This window comes from Vanacampus margaritifer, chromosome 18 (genome assembly GCF_051991255.1).
Source record: "Vanacampus margaritifer isolate UIUO_Vmar chromosome 18, RoL_Vmar_1.0, whole genome shotgun sequence".
NCBI lineage: Eukaryota > Metazoa > Chordata > Actinopteri > Syngnathiformes > Syngnathidae > Vanacampus > Vanacampus margaritifer.
This window is the reverse complement of record NC_135449.1, coordinates 891,483-904,267: the sequence shown is the minus strand read 5'-3', so window position 1 is coordinate 904,267 and position 12,785 is coordinate 891,483. Positions and strand designations below refer to the sequence as shown.

At 45.2% G+C, this 12,785-nt stretch overlaps 1 protein-coding gene across 5 annotated transcripts in view; it reads left to right on the top strand.

The window, feature by feature from the left end:
- pald1a (phosphatase domain containing paladin 1a) overlaps positions 1 to 12,363 on the top strand; it is a 36,969-nt gene extending 24,606 nt beyond the window's left edge. For all 5 annotated transcript variants that reach the window (XM_077550131.1, XM_077550129.1, XM_077550130.1 and 2 more), the window contains 3 exons: positions 473 to 613; positions 7,352 to 7,507; positions 10,086 to 12,363. In XM_077550131.1, the coding sequence (XP_077406257.1) occupies positions 473 to 613; positions 7,352 to 7,507; positions 10,086 to 10,241 (453 nt within the window). In that variant the 3' untranslated portion in view covers positions 10,242 to 12,363. The remainder of the gene's footprint in view (positions 1 to 472; positions 614 to 7,351; positions 7,508 to 10,085) is intronic.
- Positions 12,364 to 12,785: the final 422 nt, after the last annotated feature.

Sequence of the window (12,785 nt, the reverse complement as noted above, 5' to 3'; positions counted from 1 at the left end):
ATCAAGCGCTCCTGTGGTGCGACATGTTGCAAAACACGTCAGCGTGAGAGAAAAAAATTAATAAATAATTGTATCCTTAATGTAATCCGCTGGCATGTGGGAAAGGAGAGCCACAGTTGCAACAAGCACACTCAGAGCAAGCTCAGACAAGAAGGTAAATCTCCCCTCCAAATATTTTGATGTCTATATCTCAGATTTGGATCTGCAGAATTGTGCCTGCCAGAAACGCAAATTCACAGCTTCTTGTAACGTTCACATTTTGTTACATTTTAAATGGACAATAAAAAAAATATATTGTTGAACATTTTAACCTTTTTTTGGGGTAGCCTTTAAAGGTGGGCTGTGTTTAATTTTTTTTAGCCCACCCCCCAAAACGGTGTATATTTGTCTATAGACGCCACAAGATGGCGCCAAAGTATGACATAACGACAAACACGTTTGCTTCCGTTTTTTTTTTTTTCTTACTTTGCAGGTGGTGATGCAGCTGGTGCGTCTGCTCCCCGACGGCCACCGGATGAAGCGGGAGGTGGACATGGCCCTGGACTCGGTCTCCGAGACCATGACGCCAATGCACTACCACCTGAGGGAGATCATCATCTGCACCTACAGACAGGTCAGAGGGCAAGGAAATCCGTCTCACTGCTGCGGTTTACAGTTGGAAAGGACCGGCGGGGAAATTGTCGGTCACGGCATACAAAATGAACGAGTGGGTGCACTTGCTGCCAGTGCCCCGTAGAGGGCGACAGGGGGTTTGTTTAGCGGACTTTTTCCCAGCTCAGCTCGTGGCCAGCGCACACGAATGAGAGGAATGCGGGCACGAGGGGCCGAGCGTGGAAAAATTGATTATGATGTAACTTAATGGAAGCCGGTCGGATGAGAAGGAGCCAAGAGAAGCAGTGAAGGAAATGAAATGTTCCTTAATATCCGTCACAGGATTTCAGATAGCTCATCTATCGATGTCCGGTGTTGCTAGATGGAAAGTCCTCGCTTGTTGCAGAACTTTGCCGTGAAAAATGGGAACTCTTTATTAGCGATACGCTAAGATGTGTCCTTTCAATTGGTTTTCTTTCAATGTGCAAACTCACAAAGCTGAAGGAGAACAAAAGTAGCTTGTGAGAGACACAAGCTCTGCTTTATGCCTTTTGGAACAAACACTGCAATCATTGCGACTCTGCGCTCCGTCAGCTGCTCCCGGAGGAGCCGGAGACGCCCGGACCCGAGCTCCGGGCCCACTCGGCGGGCCTGTCAATGGGCCTTATTGTCTCCCGCCAACATCGGGGGCCCGTGTCTGGCACTCGGGGGATGAAAAGCCTCCGTTGCGTCACTCTGAAAAGGTCAACTTTCCTTTTCACTTTCCATCATCAGCAGAGGTGGCAAATCCAGGTCCAGGAAGTCAAAATCCAGGTCCAGGAAGTCAAAATCCAGGTCCAGGAAGTCAAAATCCAGGTCCAGGAAGTCAAAATCCAGGTCCAGGAAGTCAAAATCCGGCCGCAGTTTGGCTTTAGCCTCAGCTGCTAGTTAGCTAGCTGCAAAGCCAGCTCCCATGGTGCTTGTTTACCTGCTAGGACGCTAGCGGCTAAAGCCAAACTGGCAGCATTTTGACTTTGTGGACCTGGATTTGCCGCTTCTGTCCATCAGAAATGCAAATTGGGTGCGCCAACAAAAAGTTGATGGAATGATTGACGGAAGCGAAAGATTTGCAATGTGCGAAAGTTTAAGGCTACAACCATTCATTGAACTACCATCTACCATCGGCGACACAAGCTAGCATATCCATATGAGCTAAACATCGGCAAACGTTGGAACGATTTTGTAAGAGTGGCGCGCTTGCGAACGAGTCCATTTGAAAGGCGCCTTTCGGGATTCGTATGTTTAGATTGGACTTTCTAACTGACACAAATGAGCTACCAAAGTTAGATGAGGCTTGATTTATCTGGAGGCCGCACGTTGGCACTGCCCCTCCCCCTCACATCTTAGACCCCACCCCTTTTTTTCCCCCTCTTTGCTCGAAAGCAGCAGGCCAGGTGATAAACAGTGCCAGATGTTGCTGGAAGAGGGGAACATTTCCCCACCACTCTGTCTCTCTTATAGCGGAACACCCCCACCCGTACCCGCATTGCCTTAAAGCCCCCCCCCCACCCCGCCCCCTCACCCCACCCCTTCCTCCATTTCGCCAGTGGTTGGAAAATGTGTCTTCCATAGAGAAAAACATATATTTACTCTGAGAGCTGAAAGATCCAGAGGGGCCCACTAAAGGAAGGGGGAAAAGAGGGCAGAGGGATTTGTGTGTGTGTGAGTGTGTGTGTGTGAGTGTGTGTGTGTGTGTGTGTGGGGGGGGGGGGGGTAATAAATCCACATGCTGATGCAAATTGCCCCCCTCCAGGGATGTGTGGCCATGTTTACGTCGGCGCGCTTGCGTTGACAGGCGAGCGATCCCGTTTGACACCCGAGCTGGTATTTGTGCGATGATTAACACCAATGATAATAATGATAATCAACATCAACATTTCACTGAAGGCTTGGTTGAAATTCCTGCTCGTCACCGTGACCGCTTTTTGTCCGGGTTCCGTCATGTCGTGCGTGCCATTCAAACGCTTGAGCGGCCCGACGGTTTGCCATTTCGAACGCCCGCTCCAAAATCACTCGCAAGACATCAACAGGTCGGCACTTATTTGGGATTTTGAGCCCGCGCAAGATTACTGGTGGTTATTTTGAACAAAAACTTGGCAGCCAATCAGTGAAGAGCGGACGAAACGAAAAAGTCGAGGAGGCTCTTCATTCGGCAAAATCATTCCCCATTTTTTCCGACACAAAAAAAACATTTCTCCTCATCCCGTTCTCCTTTTTTTTCAACATTTTGGGTGTGATTGAAGTGGCCGTTCCGACCACGCTCACTATTTTGTCGCTGCTCTGTCATTTGGCAGAGTTATCATAAAAATAAAAATAAAAGCGCTCTTTGTTTCCCGCCCCACTCGTCGTAATCAAACAGCTGCTCGGGAGGACCGTGTCAAAATCGCCAATCAGTGTAACATAGTGGAGAATTTCAGCGCACGTTGCAGCTGCCTAATGTAGGAGGGGGCCAACGTTTCCAAGCCAGAGCTGTTGACAGCTAAAAGCAATATTGCCAGTGAAGGTGCGTGTGGACTCGAAAAGTCTCGGCGTGGGAGGCAAACGCGCGCCGTTTTTCTTTGACTTCCAACCTTGGACGAGCAAAAGTGCTTAAAGTCTTTACTTGAGCGGAAATGCAGATACACGCGTACTTGTTAACAAAAAGGAAGAACTGATGAAATGAAACACGATCTTTTGTACCTCAATGATGTGCTTTACCTGAAAAATGGACTTTGAGTAACTGCAACTATTTGTACTTTGTGGTCGCAGGTGCAAGCAGCGCCGATTTGTCCCATTTGACTTGTGCCGGAACCCAGAAAGCAGGCAGCGTTGATGTCGCCGTATTTGCCCGCGTGTGTTTATTTGCAAGCGTGCGCGACGGCACGTGGGGGGGGGTTGGGGGGTCGTCATCTCACGGGACTTGTCAGTTGCCTTTGGGAGGGTGGGCGGTGCCAAGGGTGGGCGGTGCCAAGGGTGGGCGGTGCCAAGCAGCTGTCACCAGTCAGCTGCTCTTCCTGGAGCCCATTTATTTTCGGGGACTTGTGAACCAAGTGATACGCTTAAAGCTCGCCGTCGGTGTTTATGGCAACTCGTCACGTGACGCATTTGGGCCTTCGTTGGCTCGATTGGTTGCTGCGTGAATACGCCTGGGATTGGAAAGTAAGCCACCTTGTCACGTCAATTCGAGGATTCGTTCGCAGGAAGCACAAGCGGAGCAAGCCAATTCAATTCTCACCATTCAACTGCGCCAACGTTTGTCTTTTTGTGTTCCACTTTGCACGTGTCTAAAAATGTGCCGGTCTGCCTTCGCGGCCGACGACGCCGCCTCAATTATTCGGCGTTTCGATCAGTGTGATTTATTCTGGAGCTTTTGTCTCGGGAGCGATCGGTGCGTGGAATGATTTGGCAGAAAACACATTTTGCAAGATTGCAAAGCTGTTGATTGCCATCACTTTGCTGGGATTGGACTTTCTTGCCTCGTCCGCTTCATCATTCAGAACTTGTTCGGCGCTCGTACCTTTCTTTTTTTTTCTTCTGGAGAGCTCAGTGTTGTTCATTCGGTAATTTTACCGATTTGACGTGTCATCATCATTGCTCTCCTTTTTTAAATTTTTATTTTTTTTATTTATTTTATATATATGTATTTTTTTATTTTTTTTTTTGTGCGTGCGTGCATTCATTAGTTCACCTAAAACCTATAAAAATAAAAAATCCCATCGCACTCGTACCTTTCAAAGCTCGTCCCGCGGCTTACTGGCACCGACTGCCAAAGTAAAAAAAAAACAGACCTCTAAAAAGGTTTAGGATCTTTTTGAATGAAATATTCAGACTGTAAAATGATGATCCCGAAATATTTGAAATGACACAAACCCTACAAATAAAAAAGCCTTTTAAGCCGGATGTGCTAAACGTGGCAAGAACGACCCGCGGCAGTCGTGGCCGTCGTTTGAAGTTGCTCTGAAAATGTCCCGTTGAACTTGACGCTCGCAATCAGTGACGGCCGCCGCGGCGGCTTCCTTCCTTTTAATGATGGCAATTTGAGCTCATCCATTTGAAATGTGAGCAAAATCCTCCAAACTTTAGTTTAATGCGTGCGGGACGGATGTGCCCCGTCGTCTCCTTCTCCGCCTTTCGCAATCTCCTTCTCTCGAGACCTTTTTGCACTTTTTTGTCCGCAGATCCCGATGACACAACTCGTCATCTGGATTTGTATTCATTTTCCGCCGGTGCCGGCGCGGCCGTCGAAACGTCGACGGTATGCCGGCTATGCATTCTGGCAGAGGTCATGACGCACGAGACTTGAAAGCGTCGTCGCCGCAAGAGTACAGAGTTGCATTCATTTGCTCCTTCTTGTACAGTTTGCGGTTTTCCAGCAAGCCGGCTCCGAGAAATCCACTTTGGGGGGGATTTCACGGTGACGATCTGGCTGAGCGGCTGGAAAAAAAGACAGACGAGCGCAATCTGTGGAAGCTGTTAACGCGGGGGCAAAATCCAGTCAAGCAGCCGGGAGCAAAGGGGGTTGCTTCGGTGAAAATAATGGCCGGGGGTCAATGAGTTAATAGTTTGTTTGTTTTTTCATGGGAGAGGCAAATTCTCTCGTAAAAATACTAAAAGTACTTTGAGTAACATTGACTCTGAATATTTGAGTCTCTTCCAAGTGTCAATTTGACTGAATTTACTGTCGACCGCCAACATTTCGCCACAAACTCAAATGTTAACACAAAAAATGAAGTCCGTCGTTATTTTGAACCAGGCAAATCCAAAGTCCTAAAACCGGCAACTTAAATGGGGGCTTGAGTCCTCCATCTGTCATTTGCTCGGGATTTGTTTTCCTTTTTTTTGGCCGCTTGCGTTAGGCTTGGCGTCGTCACCCCTGCGAGGGAAAGCATAAAAAGGTCCGTCGCACCCGTGCAAGCCAAAGCACTTTGAGGAATTGCACTTTGGCTCCACTTGGAAATCTGCACGTAGGCTTGACATTTGCTGCTCTGTGCATTGAGTCAGGCATGAAATGGGGGGGGGGGGGCTGTCCGCTCCAGACCGGGTCAGGGTTTGGTTTGGGATTTGATCCACTACGGATCGTCTGTTTCCCGCCGTGGGCTGCTAATTGGCACCAGATTTCCGGCGCTTCAACCTGCGTTGACCTTTTCAACACTTCTGGTTGGCAGATTGAAATAACGAGCGAAATGGAAAAGTCTTTTTTAGCCTTCTGATTTAGTTCCCGCGGAGCCAAAGACCAACACCATATTTAATGAGTGTTTTGCTCATGCAGTCGTTTAGACTTTTTCATGATTGAGCCTGCGGGGGGGGGGCGCCGGTATTGCAAAGTGGAGTTTGAAGTGGATGGAATTGAAAGTGTCGGCAGAAAACAAACAAACAAACACAATTGTACTTCTTGCGCTCAGATGAGCCAAACGCAAGGAAATGATATTGCATGACACCTTCTTGTGACTGCCTCTGCCTCAAGAGCTACATTCAGAATGTCCAAAAACGCAGTGCTTAATAGCACATATGTCCCGCTATTGATTGTTTCTGGCATTTCAAAAATGTGGCAAAACAATGTTGCCTCCCACACGCCAACATTTTGCCGATCAGGCTTCTGTCCTTTTCTGTCCATTTCTGCACATACGCAGCGGTGGAGACAATAGAAATGTGAAGTTGTTGATGTTGTTTACACGCGCAATATCTCTCGGGGCTCCAAGGACGCACGTGCTAATCGGGTTCTCCGTGCAAAGCATAGAAACGCACGCAACGTTGGGCCAAGCAGCGAGCACTGCTAAGCTAGCGCTTGACAATGTTTGGCAGTCAGCACAAATGTCTCTCGTTGGTCCAAATGTGGTTTGTCCGCCTGCGGATGGTTTGGCCTTCAATCACGGAATGGGCAGGAACCAGGACTGATGCTAGCTAGCGAGCTAGCTAGCTAGCTCCCTAGCAAGTAAACAAGGGCCATGTGAACTACTTTACTTTACTTCCTAGACCTGGATTTGTCACCTCTGCTTGACAAAAACGCTAAATGAACAAATGTTAACTGGGATTTTAGATAGATTGATTGATTTTTTGGATTGATTGATTGATTGGGAGCTATATGAAGCGCTAGCTAGCTAGCTAGCGCCTGGGGCTTAAGCCAAACTGTGTCAGGGTTTTGACTTTCTGGACCTGGATTTGCCATGTTAGCAAAATGATCATAGCATGTTCTGATAGCATAAAAGTGGAGCCGACGTTAGCGGGCTTGTGACACACGATTTGATTTCGTCATCTCGGTACCAACCCTAAATAAGAGGGAAGCTTTTGTCGGCAGAAATATTTTTGTTATTATTATTATCAGTACAGCGTTTGACTTTGACTTTCAGAGTTTCACCTTGTTTACTTTGACTTACGTCAGTACTCCAAATTGAACTCGATATTATTCTGCATGAAGAGCAATCACGACGTTGGCAGTGAAATTTGTGTTTGGAGAAAGTTGAGTGACGGAAGCTCATTCGGGACCTTTTTCAAATACAACTTGACCCGAGTCGCCACAAATATATGCATTATTATGACATTTATGACGCCCGGTACAGTAAGAGGCGGTTTATTAATGGCCCGGTAAAAAACATGGCGGTGTTCAAGGAACATGAAATGAACTCCTAATGAACGCGCTGATTTTGACGCCCTTCGGACGTGACGTCCGCCGTTGCAAAACGGCGGCCGTCAAACTGCCACGGCTTTGAATCGGTCTTTCTCTTCTGGTGTGGCGTTTGTCCAGATCAAAAGCGGCAAGTCGGAGAAGGAGTGCCAGCAGCTGGCGCTGAAGAGCCTGCAGTATCTGGAACGCTACATTTACCTCATCCTCTTCAACACGTACCTGCACTTGGAGAAGAAGGACTCCTGGCAGCGCTCCTTCGCGCTTTGGATGCAGCAGGTGAGGAGAAACCGCCGAGACGGACGAAAGAAAATCGGCATCGGCATCCAATATGATCCACTTTTCTCAAATCAAGATCATTGGTGCGTCATTAGTTCTTTTTTTCCACAACGTCAAATCAATTTGCTCTCCGGAACGCGCCGCCGTCTGCAAATTGTTGTCAAACATGCTGCACGCCTGCTTCACCTTTTTAAAAAGATAAATACACGAATGTATCCCCGGGAAACGCCAGCAGAGCAAAAGAATGTCCGAAATGGACCCAATGAAAATCTTTGCTGTCCTTTTTGGGCCGGAATAAAAGCGGGCCGGAATTCCACATTGGACTGGAACACGCAGTGAGAAAACAGCTGTCAAGAGAAATATGCGCAAATCTTCCTGTTATGATGACAAATTTGCCTGAAAAATGTGCTGGCTCACGCCGGGAAGCCGCACAGAAGAAAGAAATCCGTCGGCGAGCATCAGCCCCCCACCCCCCAAAACCCCCCCCCCACCCCTTCGCACGACAAAGGGAAGGCGCTTGTGTCTGGAAAACGTTTATTATCTTTGCAAACAATTTGTGGCGGCTTGAAAATCCAAACAAGTCACGGAATCGAAAAAGACGCAGGACGTCCGATGAACTTGCTGGCAAACGTGTCCGTCGATCCGGAAAACCGATTGTATTGCATCATAGCCGCGATTATGATCACTTAAACGTTGGCCCCACTTCGGTGACGGTGAAAAATGGCGGACGGACGCCTTGGCAACGAAGCGCACTTTTGGCGACGGCAGCAGCGGCGGGTCGCGATTGCTTTTTTTTTTCCTCGTCTGCCAGCGTAAATCTCCGTCAAGACCACAATCAAATTTGACCTTTGCCGGCAAATTTTAGCCTTCATTTTGCAGATGATGACGGAAGAAAGGAAGGATGAGCTTTGACAAAAGGACTTTTTTTTTTTCTGAGCCGTCATCCGCTTGCTGCTCAGCCTGCCCCCCCCCTGCCCCCCCCCATCCCATGGCAGGCCTGCGGGCATGATCGTTAGCCTGTCACCAGTGACCGTGGCCCCATCAGTCATGACGAGCCACAAGTGTCGGAGGAGGCGGCGGGGGGTCCGAGCCATCGCGCTCACACACACGCACGCACGCACACACACACGCACACACTAAGCTGCTGTTACGCAAGCTGCCGTGTTTGATGGGTGCTGCCCGTCTCACATCACGCGCCGGCCCTGTGTGTGTGCGTGTGTTGTGCGTGTGTGTGAGCGTGCGCGCGTGTGCGCTCTAATTTAATAGCAGCCCTGAAGGCATGAGCCGATTGTCCGCAGTCACACGTGGCGACCGCGAACAATCGGCGGGGCTGATATGAAGCTTCTGCCTCAGGCATCAACAAAATCGGCAAAAATGAAAGCAATACAAATCCTGTATTTTGTAGGGCTGGGGTAAAAAAATAGAATAAAATTGATAGCAAATAGATTTTCCTTTTCAAGCCCAATATTGATTCATAAAACCATGAATTAATTATTTCATATAGCGCTTTTTTCCCATAATTTTAACAAAATATATTAAAAAAAAAATTGTGTATCTTAGTGTTTTCTTGAAATTTATGAAAGACTTGACTTTAAGACAATTGAGAATCTTTTGAATTGATATTTACAATGATTGAATTTGAATTATAAAAATATTTCTTATTCTTGCTGATATGAATCAACTAAACGTTTTTATCATGTCCTTGACATTTAAAAAGAATTGATTTGCCAAAATTAATGGATATCGGATTGAAGTGAATCAAGTCGAATCAAACGGAAGGAAATTAGAATCGAGCCCTCGTGTTTTGTGGCCACAAGACGCACGACACCAAAGGTGCGTTTATTTTGATTTTGATTTTGCATCTTTTACTTTGATATTTTTTCCTGCTTTTAACCTGGACGTGTTGCGCAAGCTTGTTTTGAAAGCCAACAAAACGCTTCCTCCTCTTTAGACTTTGTGCTTTTTAAATCCTTGCAACTCGATATCGTCCTGCACTCAATTTGGGTCGGAACCCTTCTGATATTCTTGCCGAAGAAAAAAAAAAAAGAAGCAATTATTTTTGCGTCTGCTGATTCGAAAAAGGAGGAAAATAAATAAATAATTGAAGTCAATAAGACAACACAAAGAAAAACTGGAAATGGAAGTTGAAAGTATGAAGAATGTGAGCCCGCAGCGAGATCCGATAAGCCACAATTGCAAATCGATTGCATTTTGCTCTCGTCAGAGTAAAACTTCACTCTTGTAAAATGAAGAAAATGGTCAGACATATAAGAAAATGATGGCTCATGTTTTGAAAATGTTTCCTATTTTCTCGCCAAATGCCAACTTGTTTCTCATAACACCGACTTTGAAGTTCTGATCGGACCGACTGCGTACTTCAATGTTTCTGGCATCCGATCAATAGTTCAAGTGAAAACACGCGATCTGCTAATTGTTCTTGTTAGTAAAGTGAGCAAAACCGCTGAAAGTTCCCATGAGAAATTGGTGCCGTGACCCGGATAGGTCACCTGTCGTAATGATTACGAGGCCTAATCCAGCAATTCCAACTCATGTGGGCTCGCTGCGCTGTCGTCGGCAGGTGGCCTCCAAGGCGGGCGTGTACGACGTCCTCAACCGGCTGAGCTTCTGCGAGTTCAAGAGCCCGAGGGACGGCGGTCCGCTGGGCCGGCTGCGCTGGCGCTGGCAGCGGCCCAACCTTCGTCCGGACCTCCCGTTCCGAGGCCAATTCCTCTGAGGGGAAGCGCGACGCCCGGCGAGGACGGCGAGGACGGCGGCTGCAGGAGGGGACTCCAGTCCAAGTTTCCAAAAAGTCCAAACTCCACATGGAAAGTTGAAGACGTGTGACTTGACGTAATGACATGAAACACTTGACTTTTGTCCGTTTTAAAGGTTCGGTTTCAAGTTGAAGGCCGTCAACGTCCGTAGTTGCACGTGATAAACAAGCACAAAAAACGTAACTCGTGTCTTCTAAGATGAAACTTCTTCTTGAGGTGTATTAAAAGTGGGTTCGTCCCAAGAGTCCAAAACGGGTCATATGATGGACCGAAACTGACAAAATTACAAATAAATAAATGAATGAATACAAATGAAAATAAAAACAGATATAATTAAAAAAGAAATACAAAAAAAGAAATATAAATGGAAATAAAAACAACAACAAAATGATATACATCCCTAAATAAATAAAAGTAAAAATAAATGTTAAAAAAAATACAAATAAATGTCGAAATAAATACAAAATAAATATTTAAATAAATAAAAGTAAAAATAAATGTTAAAAAAATTACAATGAGAATCAAAAAATACAAATAAATGTCGAAATAAATACAAAATAAATATTTCAATAAATAAAAGTAAAAATAAATGTTAAAAAAATTACAATGAGAATCAAAAAATACAAAGAAATGTCTAAATAAATACAAAATAAATATTTAAATCAAATAATAAAATTAAATATCAATCAATAAATGAAAACGCTCTGCTCTTGCATTTATTGATTTCATGTTAGGTTGAAATTTTATTCAAATGAGGGGGCAGTCCTAAGCCCCTTGGTCGTTATTTTTATTTTTTGATTCTCGTTTTTTTTAATTAATTTATTTTTTTTTTTAACTTTTATTCATTTATTTGTTTTTATTTCCATTTATATGTATTTTTTAATGATATATCTTATATCCGTTTTTATTTTCACTTGTATTCATTCACTTTTTAAATTTTGCCATTTTTGTTCCTCCTTCGGGTCAGGCCTGACGGTCTGAAATATGAAATGTGTTTGATATTTAGGAGCCAAAATGTTGACGTGTGTGGGGAGGCTGACAACTCTCAAATTGTTCCACGTCGACGGAATGCAGCCAATCAAAGAAGCGCCTCAACGAGGAAGCAACCGTTAGTAAAAAACAAAGCTCGCACCCGATGTCATCTCATGGGTTCGCCTGACGGCATAAAATATTTCCCAAAGCAAAGTCTTTTCTTTTTTCTAACGGTCCTCTCGTGTGCGGTCTGGAACAGATCAACGATGTTTTCAGATTTGAACGATCCTGGTGCGCGTAGCAGGACTAAAAAGTGACTTGACTTGATGTGACTTGAAAAAGTTGAGGAGCGTCCCGAGACTTGACGTGACTTGACGCGACTTGACGCCGTCTCCACGTTTGTTTACAGTTTGAGCAGATCGACGTCGCCGTGCTTTTTGCTCGTCAAACAAAAGTTGTCGTGTTTCCTTTCGATGTTCCTTCGTGGAAATTCCGCTCTTGCGTCGGAATCAGACGGCCGCCATTTGCAACTGTCGAGTTACAAGACAAGCAGCCGAGATGTTGAATGCGAAGTCATGCAAATTAGCCGAAGGACGTTCGTTTTGATGGCCGCGTACGAAAGGAATTTTTCTTTGTCGGTTCTCAGCGTTTACTTTTTTTTTTTTTTCCCGACTTGATTCTTGTCAAATTCTGCTCTTGAAGTAGTTCTTCTTTCTTTAAAAACTTCTTTTTTTTTTAAACTTTGACTTCACTCTTGTAAAATGATTTCCCTTCATTTTGCATCAAAGTTACAACTTTTTTTCTGATGAAATGACAACTTTTTGTTTTCTTAGTATATTGTTTTATTATTGATACGTACGTCGGTCATTTCTTAGTGGCCCGAAAACTGCGCGCACTAACACTTATGCTAGTTAGCGTCGATGGTCGTCTAATGTTGCCTTCAAGTGACCGATTCCAATATTTTTGAAACGGCCATTTAACGATAATGGCGGAAAACAGGCACTTGAAAAAAAATGTGACGGGAAAGGATTTCCGTTTTTCACATCATTTCTTGTCATCGAAGCCTTTTTTTCTCTTTTTTTAAGAGCTCAAATAAAAGTTTTACATTCAGGTTGTCGGCTTTTTGTTTTTGTCGTTTCATTATCAGCGCAAGTGAGGGAATACACACACACACACACACACACACACAAATTGGGGGTAGAAATGTGAGTACAGACCAACAAACTTCACTTAACAGTTACAACCTGTCCAAGACCCCCCCCCCCCCCCAAAAAAAAGACAGAATAGGAAGCCTGACGGCTCGCCAGATGGCACCCTGTTTTTCTTATGTAATTTATTTTTTTTTGAAAAATTCTTCCCAATTAGTTTTGCTAAAATTGCACCTTTTGTTACAACTTCCTTCTGAAAATGTATTCTGCTCAAATTCTGTGCTTTTTTTTGGGGTGGGGGGGGTGAAGAATTAGCGCAACCTGGATGTTGGCTCTGTTGCTTTTCCGCTGGGAAGTTTTCTATTCGGCACTCAAGCCAAGTCA